General features: G+C 50.9%; 4 protein-coding genes across 5 annotated transcripts in view; all 4 read left to right on the top strand.

The window, feature by feature from the left end:
- Positions 1-9,064, top strand: part of LOC125955891 (clustered mitochondria protein homolog) — a 164,219-nt gene extending 155,155 nt beyond the window's left edge. For both annotated transcript variants that reach the window (XM_049687195.1, XM_049687196.1), the window contains 5 exons: positions 2,938-6,458; positions 6,527-6,652; positions 6,733-6,948; positions 7,026-7,234; positions 7,310-9,064. In XM_049687195.1, the coding sequence (XP_049543152.1) occupies positions 3,186-6,458; positions 6,527-6,652; positions 6,733-6,948; positions 7,026-7,234; positions 7,310-7,571 (4,086 nt within the window). In that variant the 5' untranslated portion in view covers positions 2,938-3,185 and the 3' untranslated portion in view covers positions 7,572-9,064. The remainder of the gene's footprint in view (positions 1-2,937; positions 6,459-6,526; positions 6,653-6,732; positions 6,949-7,025; positions 7,235-7,309) is intronic.
- The window catches only part of LOC125955960 (growth factor receptor-bound protein 2), a 130,024-nt gene that overhangs the window by 68,405 nt on the left and 39,356 nt on the right, over positions 1-22,263 (top strand). The gene's annotated exons all lie outside the window — the stretch shown is intronic.
- Positions 9,155-11,028, top strand: LOC125955924 (ubiquitin carboxyl-terminal hydrolase calypso). The gene has a single exon (XM_049687263.1). It carries the CDS (start codon positions 9,432-9,434, stop codon positions 10,992-10,994), a length of 1,563 nt encoding a protein of 520 aa, XP_049543220.1. The 5' UTR covers positions 9,155-9,431; the 3' UTR covers positions 10,995-11,028.
- On the top strand, positions 11,228-12,429 carry LOC125955980 (alpha-ketoglutarate dehydrogenase component 4). Its single transcript, XM_049687360.1, has 3 exons — positions 11,228-11,538; positions 11,831-12,101; positions 12,185-12,429. Exons 1-2 carry the CDS (start codon positions 11,395-11,397, stop codon positions 11,951-11,953), a joined length of 267 nt encoding a protein of 88 aa, XP_049543317.1. The 5' UTR covers positions 11,228-11,394; the 3' UTR covers positions 11,954-12,101; positions 12,185-12,429.

The following is a 22,263-nucleotide window of genomic DNA, read 5'->3' as shown; positions in this document are numbered from 1 at the left end:
AGCGGCATGTTTGCAAGAGCGAGAAATACTTCGTCAACCCCCTCGGAGAGTGCGAGCGAGAGGAGGAGGTGCGAACCACCATGTGACTGCTACGTTTGTCAGGCGCGCGCGAGACGATCCGGCCTGCTGCGTGTTACCGGCCCGGCCCGGTACATATGATTGTGCAGCGGTTATGATGCTTGTTGCTGAGATTGATAAAGTCCCATCTGATGATGAAACCGGTGGGAGGTGCTCTATACGTTGCATCACCTCCGTTCTATCGGAATCATTAACAGGGAAATTATAATGCTTTCTTTTTGTAAATAAAAGGCCGAGGAAATAGGGTACTCACTTGACTTCTTTTCTCTGTCAAGCATAACCCTACGGACAGGTGTGGCATTGGCAAAGGGGATGGGACGAGTATTCCATCCTGCTGTTCAGAATGGAGCATAAGATAACCGATTCGTTGGGCGAGATAAGCATGGGAACGGCCATCTTCACGAGACATTCTTCTTTTCCATAGAAATTACCACTTCCAGATAGAATGGCCGGCTTGCTGCAGCTTGAAGCTTCGCTTATCTCTCCACCACATAACCGCCTAACCTACCGCAGTAAGCCGGGGAGGCCGGGGGCGGGTCAGTGCAGAGGAACCTGGCTGATAGACTGACCAAATAAAACCAAAATGAAAGGGTGTGATGGCAACAAGAAGAAGCGCATATTGCGGGCGCCTCAACCAGGACGCGCCAGCGAAGGCGATCTTCCCCATTGGTAAACAGGTCTCGCACACTATCATTGTGGCTCCTGTGGTGGCCATAACGTCGCCATATCAACCCGGAAAGGGTGAGGGGTATCTCCACCCTGGTAAAAGAAGTATGGGTGTGGTGGTTTGCATCTGGTGGTGGAGAGCACCGGTCACCAGCCGCCGCACTAGCAAAGATGAAACGTATTTCACATCATCATCATCAACATCATATCAGCAAACGATGGTAGTCGCTTCATGCTTGATTGATTCCCTTTCTATCAATACACGGCGGTATCAACCCCCAGCGGCTTTGTAACGGCTTTTCTGTTGTAACTTTGTGGTTCGTCTGGTCAAACTGGAGAGAAATGTAAATCGTCTGTCCGCTTCGGGGGCGCCTCTACAACCGGAAACTGCGCCGCCGGGGTGTGCCATCTCGGAGTGGAAACATCTCGAAACAAGGAATGCATTAGCCGCATTGGTTTGCACCCAACAGGCCAATACATTCGTTTGCATTCGATGACCCCCATCTCACATCTTCACGACACAAAATGCAAATGTGACGGTTGCAATCATGTTCGACCCGGTGGGGGGAGGGGGGGGGGCAGTTACGATGCGTTTCAGCGTGTTGTTTGCCGTCTGGAGTGACCGGCCGGCACACGGCGCCCAAGGAAATGGGTGGTCCACTCGCAATTCATGGTTGATGAATGTCGATAGCAACCGAAGAATCCAATCGAAGAGGGCCGAGTGTGTCCACTCCTGCTTCAGTGCATTCCCATGCATCAATCAATGGGTACTGCGATGGGATTGTGGTGGAGAGTAATTTTGCAGACATTGCCATAAGGCGCCACGTATGTGTGTCTGTGTGTGTCACTTTCACGTGCACGTGGTCATTTACACCCATGCAGAGAACGTGCACTTTTGCTGCACTTTTTCCGTTACTAGAGAAACGCCGCGCATTCATCCATCCATCCATCCATGATGGATGGTTATTTCTATTTTCAGTACCCGTGTACGGTCGACTCTAATGCCAACGCGGGGTTTTACTTGTCTTTCGGAAAATCGAAGTCACACACCAGGGGAGGGCGCAGCACCAGTCGTGGCGCGTCCCAGAATAGACCGATAGATGGATGGACAAGTTCTAAAATAAGCTTTTACCATACCGAACGGCAAAACCAAATTTCTTTTTTATTCCCTGAATGGTGGTGTCGTCGAGAGCGCCCTACGCCTCGTGAGCGCGTAACGAGAACAAGGTAATACGAAGCCTTATCTCTCGCCCAACATCATGGTGCTGCTTAGAGTCTCTGTTGTTCGTAGCAACACTTCTCCATTTCGTCCAGTTCCGCCCAGGGGCCAGTAGCGAACCATTTTGCAGCTTCGTTAGCACCTTTCAAATGGGGTCCTCTATTGGGAAGAAATCAGAAACACCACTTTCTACACCCGTATTCATGCTACGGAGGACACCCTAATGGCGCCTCGGCGCCGTTTCAGTTGGTAGTCTTCTGGTTGGACACGACCTGCAGCTTACTATGATGCCTGGCAGCTAATTATACAGTTAAACAGAAGTCACAGCCTGTGCTGTCCATCCGCGTAACGCTGACTGCAGCACGCCAGCGCTGCTATTGTAAACAACGTTTAGGAGGAAGGCACAACGGTGTTGAAAGGCCGAATGAATTGCTTAAAACATTCGGACAAAGGCTTCGTTTCTACCCCTTTTTTAAAATATGGCGAAGTGTCACGAATGCAAGCGAATGCAAGAGATTCGTAAAGTTCAAGGTCCTCCGCGTCTCTGTCCTCACTCGTGTCACGGATGGTGGAATGCTCTACCAAAACAAATTAAACGCAGACAATCATCATCGCGTCTCGTACCCATGCGATGCTATTGACGATGACGGTTGATGGTTAAATTTGATTTTTTCATCTTCCGATTGCATCTATTTTTAGCTGCGTATCGTTGCATCGATACGAACATTTTGGGGCGCTATGTTGTGGTGTACTGAAAAAGATCATCGTCACTATCACTAAGGCGATTCAGCGTTGCTTCGTAGCAACGAAGGCAGGGCGATTGGTCTTCACATTCTCTCGGCGTCTTGGTGTAAAAAAGATCACTAAACACTATTCATGTGGGCTAGTAATCATTGGAGCACTCCTTGGCAGTCGGCAGAAGCGATAGCATTCCATTTAATATGCTTCATCCATTCATCTTTCGCCCTTTACAGGAGGTTCACGGAACAAAAAGCAACAGAATGGCAAAGCGAAATCGCCACCGGCGGCCGGATCAACAACGGTCACTGCGAATGGTCATGTCGAGAATGGAGTCAACGGTCATAACAGCTCAGAGGAATCGGAAACGACAACGGGCAGCGGCGAGGCTACCGGTGCCGATGGAAATGCTACTGGCGGTGATAAGACGAAGGGTGCCGGTGTTGCTGGTGGAGGCGGTGCAGAGGACGATTCGAACGATGTGATGCGCTTGATGCAAGAGACTGGCTTCACGGTGCAGATCCTTTCGCCGGGTGTGGAATCACTGTCGATTCAGGTGTCGAGCATGGAGCTGGTGCAGGAGATACACCAGCTGCTGATGGATCGCGAGGATACATGCCACCGAACGTGCTTTTCGCTGCAGCTCGGTAACACGACGCTCGATAACTTTGCAGAACTGAAAAACATCGAGGGCCTTAAGGAAGGTTCGGTGATCAAGGTGGTCGAGGAACCGTACACGATGCGTGAAGCTCGCATACACGTGCGCCATGTGCGTGATCTGTTGAAATCGCTTGATCCGGCCGATGCGTACAATGGCGTGGACTGCAATTCGCTTACCTTCCTCAATACGATCACACAGGGAGATATACTGGAGAAGAAGAAGCTACGCCAGGACAGTGTTGACTGTACGCCACCAGATTTCATTATGCCGGGTGCCCAGGAGCGACCGCTGTTACCGTTGCAACCGGGTACGGGCAAAAAGGGATCTCCCCAGCCACTGAAGGTTCTGACGACGTCGGCATGGAATCCACCGCCTGGACCACGCAAACTACATGGCGATCTGATGTATCTGTACGTGGTTACGATGGAGGATAAGCGGTTCCATCTGTCCGCGTGCCCCAGGGGCTTCTACGTCAATCAATCGACGGATGATACGTTCGATCCACGGCCAGCCTCCCCGAGTTACCTCTCACATTCGTTGATCGATTTGCTGTCGCAGATATCGCCCACCTTCCGCCGGTGCTTCCCGTTGATGCAGAAAAAACGCACACAGCGACATCCGTTCGAGCGTGTCGCGACACCCTATCAAGTGTATACGTGGGCTGCACCGGCACTGGAACACACGATCGATGCGATCCGGGCCGAGGATACGTTCTCCTCGAAGCTTGGCTACGAGGAACACATTCCCGGCCAAACGCGCGACTGGAACGAGGAGCTACAGACGACGCGCGAGCTACCGCGAGCGACGCTGCCGGAGCGTCTGCTGCGTGAAAGAGCCATCTTCAAGGTGCATAGTGATTTTGTGACGGCTGCGACTCGTGGTGCGATGGCCGTCATCGATGGCAACGTAATGGCCATCAATCCAGGCGAAGAATCGAAGATGCAGATGTTTATCTGGAATAACATTTTCTTCTCACTCGGGTTTGACGTGCGCGATCACTACAAGGAACTGGGAGGTGATGCAGCGGCCTTTGTCGCTCCGCGTAACGATCTGCACGGAGTGCGCGTGTACAGTGCGGTCGATGTCGAGGGGCTTTACACTCTCGGTACGGTTGTGATCGATTACCGGGGGTATCGCGTGACGGCACAATCCATCATCCCTGGTATACTGGAGCGTGAACAAGAGCAATCGGTGGTGTACGGATCGATAGACTTTGGCAAAACGGTGCTGACACACCCGAAGTACCTGGAGCTGCTAAACAGTGCCGGTAAGCATCTGAAGGTGCTGCCCCACAGTGTGTACAATGATAAGGGCGAGGCAATCGAGCTGTGCTCGTCGGTCGAGTGTAAGGGTATCATCGGTAACGATGGTCGCCACTATATTCTGGATCTGTTGCGTACCTTCCCACCGGATGTGAACTTCCTTGTGCTATCGAAGGGCGAGGGAGATGATGAGGATGAGACGGTGCTGGGCAAGGAAAGCCAAGCGATGGGCTTCCCGATCGAACATCGGCACAAACTGTGCAGCCTGCGGCAGGAGCTATTGGAAGCGTTCGTCGAGAATCGCTATCTGATGTTTATGAAGCACGCGGCCATACAGTTGCAGCAGTGCGTAAAGAAAAAGCAAGACCAAAGCAAGGCCAATGCGACCGAGGCAAAGGAAGCGTTGAAGGCTGTCGAATCGGAGTCGACGGTTGCTACGACGACGGCATCCAAGGAGCTAGTTACGGCCGCAGACTCGGATTTGGCCGATGAGAAGGCGTTGAAAAAAACGGAAAGCGCAATCAAGCAGGCGGCAGCGGCAGCTGCGGCGGCTGCAGGAAGCGCTGCTGGAACGAAGACGCTGGTCGAATCATTGGCCTCGAGTGAGGAGATGAATGAAAGCAAAGAGGTGGTGAAGCGCGTGTGTGAAGCGGTGGGATCGCTGAAGGAGTACGAGTTCGATATTCGCTTCAATCCGGACGTGTACTCCCCGGGCATTCGCCATGTGGTGGATGGTGGTGCAGCCGGGCCTGCCTGCTCACTACGCAAACAGAAGCAACTTGTGAAGGATGCGGCCGAGTTCCTGGTGAAGCATCAGATACCCAGCTTCGTGCACGAGTGTCTCGATCACTCGTCCGCCCCGATGGATGGTGTCACGCTGACAGAAACGCTGCACAGCCGTGGCATCAACGTTCGCTACCTGGGCAAGGTGGCCGATCTGTTGGCAAAGATCAAGCAGCTCGAGTATCTGCACACGATCGCAGTTTCGGAGCTGATCGTACGTGCCACCCGGCACATCTTCACGGTGTACATGCAGCAGACGGATATGCTGAGTATGGCGTCCGCAATTAGTCATTTTTTGAATTGCTTCCTCACCGTATCGAACAATGGTTGGGTAGCGACGACCAGTGCCGCCAATGGGATTGGCCCGGGCGGATTAGATGAGTTTGGTTCGAAGACAACCAAAAAGCAGGGCGGCGGCAAGCAGAACAAACGGGGAAAGAGTGGCAGTGGAGGTAAGGCGGCGTTCCAGACGCCGGCCAACGATAGCAGCGAGTGGCAGACGCTTACCTCGAAGGCGCTCTGGGGACAGATTAAGCAGGAGCTGAAATCGTACTGGGGCTACGAGCTGACCGTGCCTTCCGTGACGACAATCGAGTCGATCGACCACCTGATCGGGCATTTCAAGCTGCAGAAGGTTAGTCTGCTGCGAGCGTTCTGCCTGAAGACGGGAGTCCAGGTGCTACTGCGGGAATACAACTTTGAGCTTAAGAATCGCGCCACGTTCTCCGACACAGACATCGTGAACGTGTTCCCGGTGGTGAAGCACATCAATCCACGTGCCAGCGATGCGTACAATTTCTACACGACGGGGCAAACGAAGATACAGCAGGGTTACTTCCAGGATGGTTATGGGCTGATTAGTGAAGCGCTGAACCTACTGAATAACGTGTACGGTGCGATCCATTCGGAGAATGCTCAGTGCCTGCGGATGCTGGCTCGGTTAAGCTACATCATGGGCGATCCACAGGAAGCACTTGGCATCCAGCAGCGAGCGGTGCTGATGAGTGAGCGTGTCAATGGAATCGATCATCCTTATACCATCTCGGAATATGTAAGTAGCTTGTATTGCGGTGCCGTAGTGGTTCTGGTATTTATCTTCTTTCTTTTATCTAATTTCAGGCACATCTTGCATTGTACTGCTTCGCCAATAGCCAAATAACCACGGCGCTTAAACTGCTTTACCGTGCACGCTATCTGGCGACGATTGTGTGTGGAGAGAACCATCCGGACATTGCCCTCATGGATGTAAGTTAATGCTACGAAGAGCTCTCGTTGATGGATTATTACATCTTTCTGCCTTTCTCTATCTTCCTTTCGGTTCTTAGAGCAATATAAGTTTGATCCTGCATGCCGTCGGCGAGTATGAGTTGTCGCTGCGCTTTTTGGAGCATGCGCTGGCCCTCAATATCCGGTACCACGGTGAAAAATCGCTCAAGGTGGCTGTTAGCTACCATCTGGTAGCACGAACCTATAGCTGTATGGGTGATTTCCGATCGGCACTAACTAACGAAAAGGAAACATATGCCATCTACAAGCAACAGGTAATGCACAATGAGGCGCTGACGCTGAAGTCGTTTCGATAACTGAATTGTCTTAATGTTGTTCTTTTTCCAAACAGTTTGGCGATGAGCATGAAAAGACACAGGAATCGTTCGAGTGTTTGCGCCACCTGACGCAACAAGCGGTCGTACTGCAGAAGAAGATGGTGTGCGCTAACGGGAACCTGCGTAACAGTGGATTGCCTCCGATTCACATTCAGCCCCCGTCTATGGGCTCGGTGCTCGATATGCTGAATGTGATCAACGGTATCATCTTCGTACAAATTAGGTAGGTTGGTTAGTGAGGAACGCCGCTAGAATCGTTTATGAAGGTTTCTAATTGTTGTTGTTCGATTGTTTGCAGCCCCAAAGAGATAGCCAATTTCAAGAGTGAGATTGAGAAGCGCCAAAAGGATGCCGCGACCGCATCAGCAACGACGACGACTCCCGGCCCGGCAGCAGTTCAAGCCAATCAGGAAGAAGTAGATCGTATGCTGACGGAAACGATGCAAAAGACAGCCGCTGGAATACCATTCGAGGAACAGTCCGATGACGGCGCTAAAGCGTCCACTGTGACGGTGGAAGAATCTGTCAAGAAGGTAGAACAAGTGTCGGCATCGAGCTGAAGTCATCTACCATTAGCGCTCGCCGTTTGCCTTGGTTCAACGTAGTACGTCTCTTGGAGGGGCATGTAAACGCTTTCTTTTTTCAAACCATTTTCATCTGTTTGGTATGTGACGAAATGGAATGTGCCGTTGTTACAATCGGTCGTAGAGCGGCTTCGATGGGGGGAGTGGGGGGTAATGCGAAGGTCGCCGTAAAGCTTGTAGACGTAGAACGTTTCTCAGTTTACTAGAAGACGGAGTTGGTTCCGTTACCATCTTTACACACAGTAATCGATTCGAATCCCGCCACCAGAACGCAGGCCAGACCAGTTCTCAGAGGAACACTTAAGGTTTGGGGAGAGGTACTAGGAGAGAACGCAAGTGGAAATAAACGCGTTCGAATTAGGATAAGAAACACATAAATCTAGGAAGGGTAAGGATCAACCGGAAGAGGATTTTCGGTGCTTTTTTAAGGTGCAATTTGTTACTGTTCTACTCAAGCAACCGCGCTAGGCCATTTGAACCAAACATAATGTTCCTTCTCGTTGAGGTTGAAAAGGCAGGGAAACGTTACCGCTAAGCGTGTTGCAAAGGAGCAATCCTACCTTCCTCAACGATACGACAGAAATAACAGCGCGCGCACACACGGCAACAGTCAACTGAACACAAAGACATTGTAAGGTAGTTCTCTCGTGCACATCACAATAGAAGAAGGACAAATGCAGAAGGTCAGGCCATTGCCTGCCAATACTACTCATCACAGAAGGAGACCACAAACGCGCACATATTGGAATCGCACGATCCCCTTAGCTAGGCTTATACAGTTCGATGCAATGGATTAATCAAACGTGAGACGCGCCGAATAGATAGCGTTGTCATCAGCACAGAACACATACGTGCGCTGGTGTCAGCGAGTCAGTCAAGAGACGGCATCTCGCGGTTTCACGAGCCTTTTTCTGTCGATTGAATCCTTATTTCACTTACGTTGCCTTGACCTGTTGAGTTGTAGAAGAGTGTGTAGCGTAGAGAAGAGTAGAATAGCCTTGACACTGCCACCACTGTTACTGAGTTGTAAGTAGGTGGGGGAGGATGTGTGATTGTAAGCGTGTGTGAGTGTGCGTGTGTCTAGTAAAGAATTCACCAAGCCAGGGGGCGGCAAAGAAGCTGTTGTGCAGCGGCAGCACATCGAGAGGGAGAGAGGGTCAGTTTTGCCAAATTTCATTTCAGTGTTCTTGATGAGCATAAAAAGGCGAACAGTGACAGCAGAGTAGCAGGCCACAACAGCACAACAGCAATAGCAACTTAGAATATGAATCGAAATAGTTTTGTTTTTTTTTTCACTTATTTTTAGACATCGCAATCAATAGTAGAGCGCGCAGAAAGTGAGTAGTTAAGGCGTGGAGCACAAAGCAGATCGAGATATGAAATCAGAGCTGAAATAGGAAGCGAGGCGACCGAAAAACATCAAACATGAAAACAATAATAAACTTATCAAAACCGTAGAGTTCCACAAAGCTTGGGTTCAATCATATAAGTGCGCTTAGGAAATTAGCAAAACACGTGCTCAAAAAACAAGAAACGTGTGCGAAACGGGTTTCGTTCAAAAAAGAGTACGAGCTCGACTGCTCGAATCAATTCAAAAATTTTATTTCGAGTAGAAATGTGCGTTTATGTTTCGGCGACTTCGATACTGGACGACAGAAAAAAATCGATGAACTTTCTTGATCGATTCTCCTGTCATAAAAAGGTAAACAAAACAAAACAGCGGTGCTTGCGGAAAAACGGATTTCGGATCTTTTCCGGATCAAAGAAGTCGTTTCTTTTGTGATTTTGGCCACTTTTCGTCATCAGGCGGCGACGAAGACGAGGACGACGGCGGCAATGCCGGTCGATATCAACCGACTGACGGATGGGTGGCTGGAGCTGGAGAGTGATCCGGGGCTGTTCACACTGCTGCTTGAGGACTTCGGTGTGAAGGGTGTGCAGGTGGAGGAGATCTACGATCTACAGAAGGCCCTGGAGGGCCAGGTGTACGGGTTTATCTTTCTGTTTCGCTGGATCGAGGAACGGCGTGCCCGGCGCAAGATTGTCGAAACGACCGATATCTACGTGAAGGACGAGGATGCGGTGAACAACATTTTCTTCGCTCAGCAGGTGGTCCCGAACAGCTGTGCGACGCACGCCCTGCTGTCGGTGCTGCTGAACTGTTCCGACATCGATCTCGGAACGACGCTCAGCCGGTTAAAGATGCACACGAAGGGTATGGGACCGGAGAATAAGGGATTGGCGATCGGCAACACACCGGAGTTGGCCTGTGCACACAATTCACACGCGATGCCGCAGGCCCGCCGTCGGATGGATCGTAATTCGGGCGTTAGCACGGGTCGCTTCACCGGAGAGGCATTTCACTTCGTTTCGTTCGTCCCAATCGATGGCCATCTGTTCGAACTGGATGGATTGAAGCCATTCCCGATGGATCACGGACCGTGGGATGAGAAGGAAGCATGGACGGACAAATTCCGACGTGTTATGTCCGATCGGCTGGGCATCACAACCGGTGAGCAGGATATCCGGTTCAATCTGATGGCCGTGGTACCGGATCGGCGCATTGCCATCACGCACAAGCTAAAAATGCTCCGCACGAATCAAACCATCGTTTCGGCCGCGCTGGAGAAACTACTGAAATCGGAAAAGAAGGAACAGACATCGGCGTCGACGGTTAAGAAAGAAGGGGAAAGTACCGCTATAAAGCAGGAACCGGAATCTCCCGTGAAGCTTTCGTCCGAGTACTCGGAACTGTTGGCATTCAAGGAAGAGCAGCCGTCGAAGGACCAAAGTGACACCACGAAACCTCTAGCCACTCAACAACCACCGTCCCCATCGGCAGCATCATCGGTGACGATGACGAAAGAGCTGGAAACGCTGGTTTCTATGAACAGCTCGTCAGATTCGGTGGAGATCGTCGGTGAAAGCAGCGCGATCAAGCAAGAACCGGATCATCAAGAACCACCACCGTCCCCTCCGGGATCATCGTTCATCGGTGCGGGTACCTTCTCTCCCAAGGATCTGCTGTCGCTGCTGAAGAACCTCGAATCGGAGATCACGATCACCGAGCAGCATCTATGCGATGAGAATGAGAAGCGTGATCGCTTCAAGCTGGACGATTGCCGGCGGACACACAACTATGACGAGTTCATCTGTACCTTCCTCTCGATGCTGGCCCACGAAGGGGTACTGGCGGAACTCGTCTCGCAGGATCTCATCACAAGCCGCAAACCGAGTTTCGGCGGAATGCACAGCGCTGCCAGTGCCAGCAGGGCCATCTCACGGAGCTACAAAAAGACGGCATCAGCGGCGACGGCGGCGGCCACGAACGGGACCTCACCGAAGACACCGGGAGCGAAGCGGCGTCGCGGCCGAGCCAAGTGTCGAAAGCGCAAGTGAAACGACCGAGTTCCATTCCGGGACACCCTTTGATACTCGTAAAATACATTTTAATGTTAATGAATGAAAGGATCGATTTGCGGGCCATAATTTGAAGTAATTTTACGCGGTCGTGGGGTTAACGGACGCTAAGTTAACGGATTCGTTTTCAAAGCCATCTCATTTTCTGCAAAGCCACCTGGCTTTGACAGTTCCGTCAGCTGTCAGCAAAAATTCCTTTTTTTTTTGGCTTCAAGAACGTTTTCATCACAACATCATCACAAATCCGTGAATTCCGTTTTTAACCGTGATCCAACGTGATTGCGAACGTGTTTCGTTGATCGCCCGGGGGCCGCCAGCGCCAACACCACAGCGGAGAGCGCACTTCGTTCCCTCACCTCACCGGCTATCCCAAAACACCATGGTCATGTTACGCGCGGCAGCACTCCTATCCTCCGCACGACGAATCCCGCTGATCAAGTTCCGCAAAGGTGGACCCTTCCTGGACGTCGCCAGCCAGTCGACGGGCGGTGCGGCCGGTACTTCCGCGGCAGCCACACCCGCGGTAAGTGTACTTCTTGCAGCTAGTGGGGCCAGGTCTCGGGGAGGGGGGCATGTTCTAATCGTCGCCGACCGAAAGCGGCGCAAATCGTAGTAGCCGGGCTTTCGGACTTTTACGTTCAGCCGCCTACTGCGATTACATAATTGTTTATAGTTCAGCGGTCCGGCCCCCCTGGCCGCTTTCATGGGACGTGACGACGATTGTTCTGTACCTTGTGCGCCTGGGACCCCTCCCCCCCTCTCTTCTCTCCGGCCTGTTGCTGGTTAGCTAATCTCCCTGGTGATTCCATTTTTAGCACGCCCGCTCGGTATCGTCCGGAGAAGCGATCGAGGAGTGGCAGCTGCCGGCTCGCTATCGTCGAAAACCGATCGATGAGGTGGAGATGGAGTGGATCAACCGTGGAGGACCACCGGCGTAATGTGAGTCCCTTGTTGCGGTTGTGTCCCCCTAGTCAGCAAACAGCAGCAGCAGCAGGAGCGCGCGTGGGATGGGAGTTAGTGAGTTAGGAAATCATTTACTATACGGTACAACCAACCAGCAGACCGGTCCTTCCTGATCCTGTAGAGGTATGCGTTCTTTATGAATATTTTTGGAAAACCAGCAAATACTTGTGCAACTGATTGACGTTTGTTTCAACATTGTGTTACAGTTTCAGATGGAGGTGTGTCTTACGGAAATCAATCGTCCCAAGTGCGATGGCGTGTATCGACGATGACAACGGTGCGGTACGCTCAGCAGGATACGTTTAAGACGAACGCAGTAACCGCGGACATCGGTACTTCGTAACGAATCTATCGCATCGCCAAACCCGGCGCGTTTGCAGCTAATAAATCCTTCTATCGATATCACAAACATGGTGCTACACATATTAAACACACAGGATACGTCGTTTACCCTAGATTAAAGATTCTTTATTCTTTAAATTGAAAACATCCGGAACATCCCTTGGATTTGCGATGCCGCGCGCGCTCTCGATAAGCCCGCGCAATTAATCGATGATGTCATCGAAGTAGACATCGTTCGGCTTTAGCATGGTCTCGTGTTTAAAGTGAATGTGTGCGTCTGACGAAGCGTCGGCAGATGACTGGTAGTGTGAGATAAAGACAGGCTGTAGAACGCTTAATTAACGATCCTATTCACTTTACATTAACAATTCATGCACCATAATACCATCAGCGTAAGGGTCAATTTTCTGGCCATAGGCTATCTGGTGATGTGGGTTATTAGTCCTTTGGCATCGCAGGAGGCGGGGAAAGTTGAAAAAAGCTTCAAAATGTCTGTGTGGTGGTCGGCGCGATTTAAATGGAATTTCCGGGGCAATCACACAGTGACGCCGACGTTTCGTCCTTCAAAATGCATCCTAAAATAGTCCAAATTTCCCAGGATCAGCGTCTACACAGCGGCTGTCCTTTCGATCTGTTGCCACGCGGATGTCGATAGGGCCACGTGGCGAAGTGTTTTCGGCGTTGAATATGAAAATGTTTCACTGCATTCCTTTGCTGTTGCTCCCCTGTGTGCCTCGAGGACAGCAACACTCGGGGTCATATGTGTGTGATAAAGGCATTTTATTAAAATTTCCCAAACGCACTCTGCTACTGCTGCTGCTGCTGCTGGACACGGGATGCAAACTTTCCAAAAAACCGAAACGTTAACAACGAACCGTTTAGCCCGACATTGGGGTTCGGTACGTATGTGTGTGTGTGTATTCTGTACGTGTGTCTCGTGATTCCACTCGTGGTGCCTCTCGGATTGGTTCGTCCTTGTCCTCCCCCTAATGCGTGGGTTTTTGGGAGCACGCTCGTATAAGTGTGTGTGTGTGTGTGCGTGTGTGTGTGCGCGTATCGTGCCACCGTGTTGTTGCCCTCGACTCGGGGCTCTGGGGTACCATGTTTTCGATAATGACTTTTTGGCTTCCAAATTGTTCGGAGGTCGCCCTATCCTCCTCCGCCCCAGGATAACTTCTCCCTTTCGCTTTTCATCTGATGCTTTCACGGTGAGCCCGGAGGAGCGGTTGGGCCCGACCGGTCGATCGGTCGGCCGGTTGGTCGCCGGTAGTTTTAACACATTCGTTTAATTTTTATCGTTATTTATCGCTTTCAAGCTAGTTTAGAGCGGGGGAAGGGGAGCGGTAGGTAGAGGTCATTGGACCGGCGGCCTGGGCCCGATTTGTGGCCGTTTGAAACTTATCACGACCGATATGGAATAATAATAAAGGCCAACCAACGGAGTTGAGGTGCTGCCGGTACGGAGGGCTGCTCCATTTCCTTCGCATTCCCTTAATGAAATTTGCCAACATAATAGGCTATGCGTTGAGCAGCAGCAGCAGCAGCAGCAGCGAGAGAGACCGTTCGCGAACCGGATCGAACCGGGCCCAGGGGGTAATAGAAAACGATCCGTTTTTATTTGAAAAGCCTACTTTGATGGCCACCGCAGCAGCCGTATTGAGAGAGTGGCTGGGAAGTTTTTGGGACGCGATTGTTTAGCAAACGATGGCGACGACAACGACGATGAACGCCACCGGTGAAGCATCCTAGTAGGCTTTAAGGTACGCACCAGGCGGACCTGAAGCACCGGCCAATGGCTGCTGTGATTGAAATGCGCTTTTAAAGGTAAATATGGCGCGTCGGCTTTTAATCAAATTTATAGTGGTCTCCTGGTAGGGTATCCGGGTTTGCTATGCCGGCGATTAAATTAGCGTGAGAACGCTGGGAGAGAGGAGCGATGCATTATGTAAATAACATAATCCACTCACTGGCACTGCTTGATGTGTGTGTGTGTGTGTGTGTGTTCATGGGGCCATCTTTAGTGTCCCGTCGTGCGGGATTGGATTCTCGAGCACGCAGGCAACGCCGCGCCAGTTGCTTAAGCATTAATTGGGGAGATGTTTTAATTTTTGTCACAAAATGGCGCTCTGTGACACATTAAGCAAACCGGTCGTTTTCTGCCAGTAATGCCACCGCAACCGAAGCACGCAACGGCATAACATTATGGTGGCAGATTATAAGCGGACCGTGCGGTGACCGCGATGCCCGACCACCGGCCATCCGTGCATCCGTGAGCGGAACACACAAATTATTAATTCGTTATTATGTACAGGTTGCGACCGCGTGCGCGTCCCACGATGTACGAATGTTGTGATGCATTTTTCATCCCCGTTCCCTCTTCCCGCGTCCAGCGTCAGTCAGTCAGTGATTGGTTTTTCAATGCACAGCACAGGAATGGCGCACGGCGATGGTTCGACAGCACACAAAACGGGAGGCGAAAGAATTCACAAAAAGAAGGAAACCTTATTGCACACCTTATTAATAATAATAATGACGACAATAATGATGGCTCTTGGCGGGCGCTTGTCGCTTCCCGGGGTCGACGGGCATCCCACATTCGTCATACACGGCATCACACGGCAACACACTTGTCCGGGTGTCGAAATTTACGCATTTTCCCCCGGAAAACCCCACCGCTTCGTGGGGAGGGGGGAAAAAAACTCCAAGCAACGACGACAACAAACGAAACACGCATCATCACACGGGACGCAGCATGCGGTGCACAGGGACGGTGCGACACACGCGAGAGAAGGTCATGTTTATAAATAGTTAATTAATTAATGATATTCGGATAAATGTTGATAATTAAGTAGCATTCTTAATGAAGCGATAATCAAACGTGATGTGCGCGATGTTGGAAACGCACGCGCCGGAATGTACACGACGCTACGCGACGGACGGTTGCCAGGGATTGCGGATGCTGCGTGCCCCAGCACTGGAGCAGCAGGCAGGGCGTTGTAGAGGAACTTAGGGCCCGGGTTGCCCGGGTGATGAGTTATGAATACCGATGTCAATAGCAACAACAACAACAATGTGCAACAACAACAACAACAATTGGCTGATAATGCCAGTAAGGTCAAATCATGGCCCCGTGAGGACCGGTCGCGAGTCCTGCCTGCCTGCCTGCCTGCCTGCCTGGCCATATCCTGGCCACTTTAAACGCCTCTCTCCCAAATGGGAAGTGGGAGAGGAAACGGGGAACTCCTGGCTCCAATCTATATAGCCCGGGTCGTTGTCGTCGATCGATTGCATTTATGCAGCGAGCGCGTAACCCCCCACTGGGTAGGTGGGAAATATGGCAGCGACGGCAGGCAAAAAGCAATAAGTGACCAATTGAAAAGGAAGCGAACGAACGAACGAACGAACGAACCGGCGGTGCGGCCAACACTCTGCATATCCATTCCCATGGGCTGCCGGTGCTGCTGCTGCTGCAGAGTGCATTGAATGCAATTCCGTTCCTCCTTTCCACCACCGGGCGGGAGAGTATCCCTTCGATGGTGTGTGCGCGCGCTGCAATCACTAACCCGGTTTGTGGTGTGGTGGCCCCTGGATAACAGCAGGAACAGTAGCAGCAGCAGCAGCAGCAGCAGCAGCAGCAGGAGTAGCAGCAGGAACAGCACCGGTGTAGTAGTGGTCGCGACAGCGCAGGGATGCAGCAGTAGTTGCAGTGCCAGCAGCAGCTCGTTGGATCGTTTCCACATCCACAAATCGAATTGTTATTTTTGCTTCTCCTTTATGTGGACCTCACCTTCCCCCCCCCCCCCCCCCCGGAGTATCACCTCGTGGTCTGGCCACCACTCGCGCCGTTGGCATTGTCCCTTCTGCAATGTGTCAGGCTAGTGCTCGCGTGCGCTCGCGTGTGTCTGTGTGTATGTGTTTCAGGCTTTTCTGTGCTCCGGTCTGTGCTCGTTTGAATTATTGTCCCCATGTCCCGTGTCCTCCTCACTTGGCTGGAGGTGTGCTTGAGGATGGCCATCGGCCAATCCAACCGATATACCCGATGGCTGTGGGCTGTGGAGCGAAAATAAAACATATTCCACTAACGTCACCATCCTTCCCCCCTCTCTCCCTCGCCGGCTGCGTGATTCGTTCGCTGGACCGAAATGGGCCAGCATCCGGATCCCTGGATCTGGATCCCCCGGCTCCTAGCGGTGTTTCATTGGACCATCATCGGTTTAGTGATCATCGTGGTCGTCGTCGTCGTCGTCGGACGAGCGGTGAGATAAAAATCGGAATCCTCCAATCTCGGCTCATTTGTGGGGGTCTGAAACCGGGAGGAAACGTGTCGCCGACCCACCAACCAATCGGACCGGGGGGTCGGTTTTGATGTTTATTTTTGTCACCCAGGCTCATGGCCCAGGCTCATGTCGGCTGTGCGGGCTCTGTGGCCTCGGGCGGGCCTGGACGAGTCCGAGTCCAGGAGACATTCGGAGAAACTTCCGGTTGTCTGTGTGTTCGTATTTCAAAATTTTCTAAACCACCACCTTACTCGCAAATCGCTCCGATCCTAAGCCCAGACGCCAGAAACTCCTCGCACTCCCCGCACCCGCACTCCGTGGCCACAGACGGCTACAGAAGTCCGGGGAAAAAGGGCTGGGCCTTTCAAAAAAGACAAAAAAAATGGCATAGAATGGGCGCATAATCGTCGATGTCGTTTGGGGCCATCGACGTGGTGGTGGTGCAGCAAAGAAGTTGTTTTTCTTATGCCACCCGATGCCTCAATGCGGCACAATCTGTGAAATGCATCTGAAATTGGTTCGACCGTCGACTTTGGCTGCACCTTCGAACGGGGTGCCTCTTGGCATGGAGGACGAGGAGGTCGTACTTGATGACTGCAGAAAGCCAAATCAGTGCTGTTCTCGGTACCACCGTTTGCCTCGGTAAGGGCGCTTCGTCTGCATCCATAAGCATAATCGATGATTTCCGTTCCCCTTTTGTTTAGAACGCAGCCGAACATAATGTGCTCTGGAGGAATGGGAAGGAGTAGAAAGCGGGAGATAAAGCATTTGCAAGAGATGACAGGCAGAAGGAGACTGAGGAAACAACAACAACAATGGCAGCAGCAGCAGCAGCAGCAGTTTTTGTACGCGGCATCCGGCATTTTGTTTACGAGGAGCCCGGGGCCCGGATTTTATGGAGCACTGGAACTGGAAGTCTGGAAGTTTAAAAACAAACAAATAAATTACGCGACGCGAAATGCTGCGAGGTGGTGAGCACCAGGAAAGCACACTTCTAGCACTTTCCTGTACAACGAGCATTGGAGCGTTAGATCCGTGTGGCTTCCGTGGTTCGGTTAGGTTGAAACGGAGGGAGAAAAGAAAGCCTGCTAACACCATCCTGATCCTACTACTACTACTAGCTGCCTCCGTGGATTGCAACGTTTCGCGGGTATTAGACGCAACATCAAAGAACTCAACATCCACTAGAGAGGACGAGAATACGGACGAGCTGTACTATCATCGGGCTATGGCCCTTTTGCTATTGACCTACCTTTGCTGTAATCCCTTCATCTCTCGTCTGCAGCGTTCTGCGTCTGCTTCGTTCAATCGCATCGATCGCAGTTGTTGGAATGCAGTCGTCCCTTTTTTTGGGGTTGACATTCTTCTTTCACTCAGCTCAACTAGGAAAACCTCTGGAAGCGTCTTTAACGCGTGAGTAGCTTCTTTACACCTTGCGTGCTTTCCCATTTCCCGGAAGACATCACCGGCCCCGGGGGTAGATAAAACGCAATTGAAGGTGCAGCATCGTAAACCGTGTACCGTGTGTTGGCGGAAGGAACAGAAGTGGTGGGGGAAGTTTCTCAGGTATCATTCCCGGAGTCCGGGGTTTTTCTTTCTCTCTCCAATGGGGGGTTGAGTTCCTGGTGTCTTTCGGCATCACCTTTTTTAATCTTTCCCTGGGCGTCGCGTCGCTTACCCCCCGTTTGTAGTGTAGTTGTGCCGCCGACTCGTAGGACGCTCAACATCGCTGCAGCAACATCGCTGGACGCTGGACAGAAAAGACCGCTACATGAATAACTTAGTGAAGTTTTATTGAGATTTATTGCAGAAAGTGGTGCGCGGTGGTGCGCGGTGGTCCAGGCAGACCAGGTAGAGGGGCGATGCTGCTGCTGCTGCCGATGTTATTGCTTCCCAGTCCTTCAGTCACGCCAGACGACTCAGATTTTACGCTCAGACAGCCAGAGATGCACCATCAGCCGAGCCGAGATTGAAGGAAGGTTCCGAGGACCCGTGGCATTAAACCGCGGTCATGAAAGTTCAATCCAAACAATCTGGCCCCCCCGTTCTTGGTACCGTTACGGTCGGCTTCTTCTCGCAGTGTCTCCGGGTGACATTTTATACGCCGGAGAAGTTTTTAAGTTCGCCATAAACATTGATACATTCCTGGGAAATTGTAAATATTCCAGGAACCGACGACGCTTTTCGGAACAGGTGCCACCGGGTATTGGGCATCTGGTTTGGTGCTTCTCGGTGTTCAATGGAAACAGTGGAAAAGCCACGATTGAAAGGTGCGCACCTTCGGTCGCGCCGAGAACGACCAGCATCGCCGTGATTGAGTTCATCAGCGGGGATCATTAAAATTCGGATTGACACCAAAATGGTGGCCCCGTGAATGGCGTGAAACTACCGTCATTTCGTGAGATGCTCAATACTGTGTTTCGCCGCCATTTCAGTCGACACGAAACTATTGGTGACGGTTGCCGTTTGAATGTTTAATCTATAGCTCGGATCATAGCACCCCAGTGCTCCGTAGGTCGAAAACAATTTCCGCGAATCCTAGGGCGCCACGGTTTCGCTATTTTGTCCGGCAATAAATGGGTGTTATAGTGCCTTCCAGACTCGGTTGTTGGACAGACGACAAGGTAGCTGAAATGGCTGGTTGAGTAATTTAACTGCGCCAGCTACCACGAACTGCAAGTTTAATCTCGCTTCAATTCTCACCAACTTTCGGCGCGGCGCTGGAGAGCGTATCGAGCGAAGGAATGGGGGATGACATCTTGTCGCCCTTTGTTGCGGTTTGTAGCAGAGACTCCATATGGGTTCCCATGTGGAGTGTGTGATAAAGGTGAACAATTACACCGCAGCACGCTGAAGTCACGCTGAACTTACGCCCATAGCTAGAAGCGACGCTTCTCATGTGTTTTGGTGTCAAGTGCCGCCGCAACAGAAGCAATCAGCAGGCACACCACACATACACCGTGCCGAAAAGAAAGAGCAGGACGACGAAAAGAAAGAGGCAACAAAACAAAAAATGGGGGGAATGGAATCCTGCTGATTGTTCTGACGCTGGGACTTCCGGCTGAGGATGATGAGAATGGCACGAACGGCAAGCATAACAGCAGCGCCTCGTTCGTGTGTGTGTGTGTGTGTGTGCGAGCCTAGTGCCACTCACGGCCCGGAACCGTGATTCCTTTGCTAATGTAAACGTAGTGTAATGGTGCATAAAGAATGACTTGTGTGACTGGACTGGAAAGGCCTACCCATAGAACCCTGCAGACCGTCGGACTTACAACGTGGTATGCACCACGGAGTCGTGTCGAGCCGAGACTCGAGTTTCGAGTTCCCAGGAAGCTCCACAAGGGAAAAGTCAGCAAGTTCGCGATGCACACCCTGCTCGGATGGTGTAATGAAACGACTCGTGTTCGTGTGTTGCTCACTCACACACACACACACACACACACATGCACACACAAATACTAGCACACCACATGGGATATTGTGCGGCGGAATGTGTGCGCCGGTGTATTCCGCGGTCTGTAGCATTGCAGAAGTTGCTCATTTCATCTTCTCCACCGCAATAAGCGTCCCATCCCGGGCAGCATCCGTGTGACGGTAGTGGCACAGTGTTTGGACAAGAAGTACACTATGCTACGAACCGTCATCGTCTCGTCATGTGTCGATGTGCGCCAGTGGCACCAGGGGCCCCGGGAACTTGCCACGGTTGGCTGTAGTTTTAATATTCATTACAAGTGTACCAAGAGTTGACTTCCCAGGAAAAGGTGTTGGGGCGAGGCGAAGCCGGAAGTGGTCTTCTCAAACAACTCTCTCTCTCTCTCTCTCTCACACCCATAGAGAGCAAGTTAGTTTCGACCTGTGTAGAGCAGCGCTAACCTCTTCTTCTCACTCTACCACCTTGCCATACGATGGCTTCTAGCGAACGAAATCACGGAGCAGGGACATTGGCCACCGCCTGGAGCGTATAAACACTCCAAACTCGACTGAACGTCGTGTGTGCTGGTGGGTTTTGTAACGTGGCGCAACAAATTCAACAAACAACCTGAAGCTTCCTGACAAACCCCCGACCACCGTCCGTTGGCCATTTCTGTCGAATCCGGAGCAATACTGAAGGCGGAACTGCAGAGTACACACCTGGCGTAGTGGCCCGTGGCCCGGTCTGCTTCTCGGTACCTGAACTGAAGCGAATGATGAAAGTATTAAATTTTCCACTGCGGTTTATGCTGTCTTGGGGAACCGAAGCGACCGACCGACCGACCAGCGACCGACGAACGAGGGCCAACGACTGGTTGGTTGGCCGGACCAGCAAGACACACATTTGTCACTCGAGGGCCAGGGTTTCCTGGAGTACACTCGAAACGCGGTTCACGATCGGTTGGGCTAGGTCAAGCCCTACGGTGAATGCGACTATCAGAAGCGCGTACCACGCCATTTCCTGTACCTTTCCTGGTCTGGTCGGGCTGTGGGTCCTCGGGCCCTTTTATCGGACCTCGAGCTCCACTACCGGAAAGGCAAATTCATTATGCATCAAATGAGATACGGGATAGCTTTGGTGTAACGGACGTGGTATGATAACGGAGCGGGGTTCCGCCTTTCCCTTCCTCTCACCCAAAAAAGGAAATTGATGGCAACCTTGCCTTGTCGTCAGGGACACTGGGACACCGCTGCTGACCTGCTGTGTGGTTTGCTCGTTATGCAAAAACGCGTGCCGCATAGAAGGATAAGTGCAAGACAGTTTATGGTGGGTACGGGAACGTCACCCCAAACCCTTATGCATGTCTTACGTCCGCTGTGCGCGAGTGATGGATGGAACAGAACGCGGATTTGTGTTCAAGCGAACGGGCCACTTTGGGGTGCTGAAGATGATTGAAACGTTGGCCGATTCCATGGGACCCGTGTAATACCGCAGATCGTCAAGGTTTGTTTCATTTAAGTTCGAAAAGGAATCATACTTTTATTCTTTGCTGAGCAAATATTAAAATACTCCGTATTTTTGTTTAAAACACATCCCGTTTATACTTATTCATCGATATATTAAAGTCAATTGAGACAACTAATCAGCTCGCTAAGTGCGGCAAATGTATTTAATGGTTTTTATAGCATTTAGTTTAATACAATGTTGTGTATAAGTTTCAGATTAATCGATGAAAAACTGACAAACATACTGTGCATGCTGCTACTTTACTGCGATGTGTCCGAAACCAAACGTTTTCCTCTGCAGCATCAAAACTACTGGTTTCCAACTGTTTTGGAATGTTGATGCGTCCATCCAAATCATACTATATCATAGCATAGTAAGACCCGTCGAGTGTTTAATTAATTTAATTAATTAAAATTAATTAGTTTAATTAAAAATTAATTGAACATTTTGTTTTTTTTTTAATAAATATGCGAAGCACATTTTTCTATGCAAAATCCACAAAACCTTCAATATTCCTTTTAAAAATTCTACCAATGTATGAAACATTATACATTTTACAGTAACTCTATGCGGTTATTTAAAAAAAATTCTTATCTATCCAAAGAGTATCGATTTGTATTGGTCAGATAGTTCAGGAGGGAGCTACGATTTGCAAATTAATTCTTCTTTAGTTAAATAGACATTAAAAATTAATGATTGTTACATCAAAACCTTGGCTTTCCGTATTACACTGTTTTGACAGATTCAA

The sequence above is a fragment of the Anopheles darlingi genome, chromosome 3, assembly GCF_943734745.1.
Source record: "Anopheles darlingi chromosome 3, idAnoDarlMG_H_01, whole genome shotgun sequence".
NCBI classification, from domain to species: Eukaryota; Metazoa; Arthropoda; class Insecta; order Diptera; family Culicidae; genus Anopheles; species Anopheles darlingi.
This window is presented reverse-complemented; position numbering and strand designations above follow the sequence as displayed.

Excerpts from the sequence above, each read along its gene's own strand:
- LOC125955924 (XM_049687263.1), top strand. The coding sequence starts at position 9,432 with ATGCCGGTCGATATCAACCGACTGACGGATGGGTGGCTGGAGCTGGAG.
- LOC125955980 (XM_049687360.1), top strand. The coding sequence starts at position 11,395 with ATGGTCATGTTACGCGCGGCAGCACTCCTATCCTCCGCACGACGAATC. Across the intron at positions 11,539-11,830 it reads CCGCGGCAGCCACACCCGCG|CACGCCCGCTCGGTATCGTC; the intron begins GTAAGTGTACTT and ends TTCCATTTTTAG.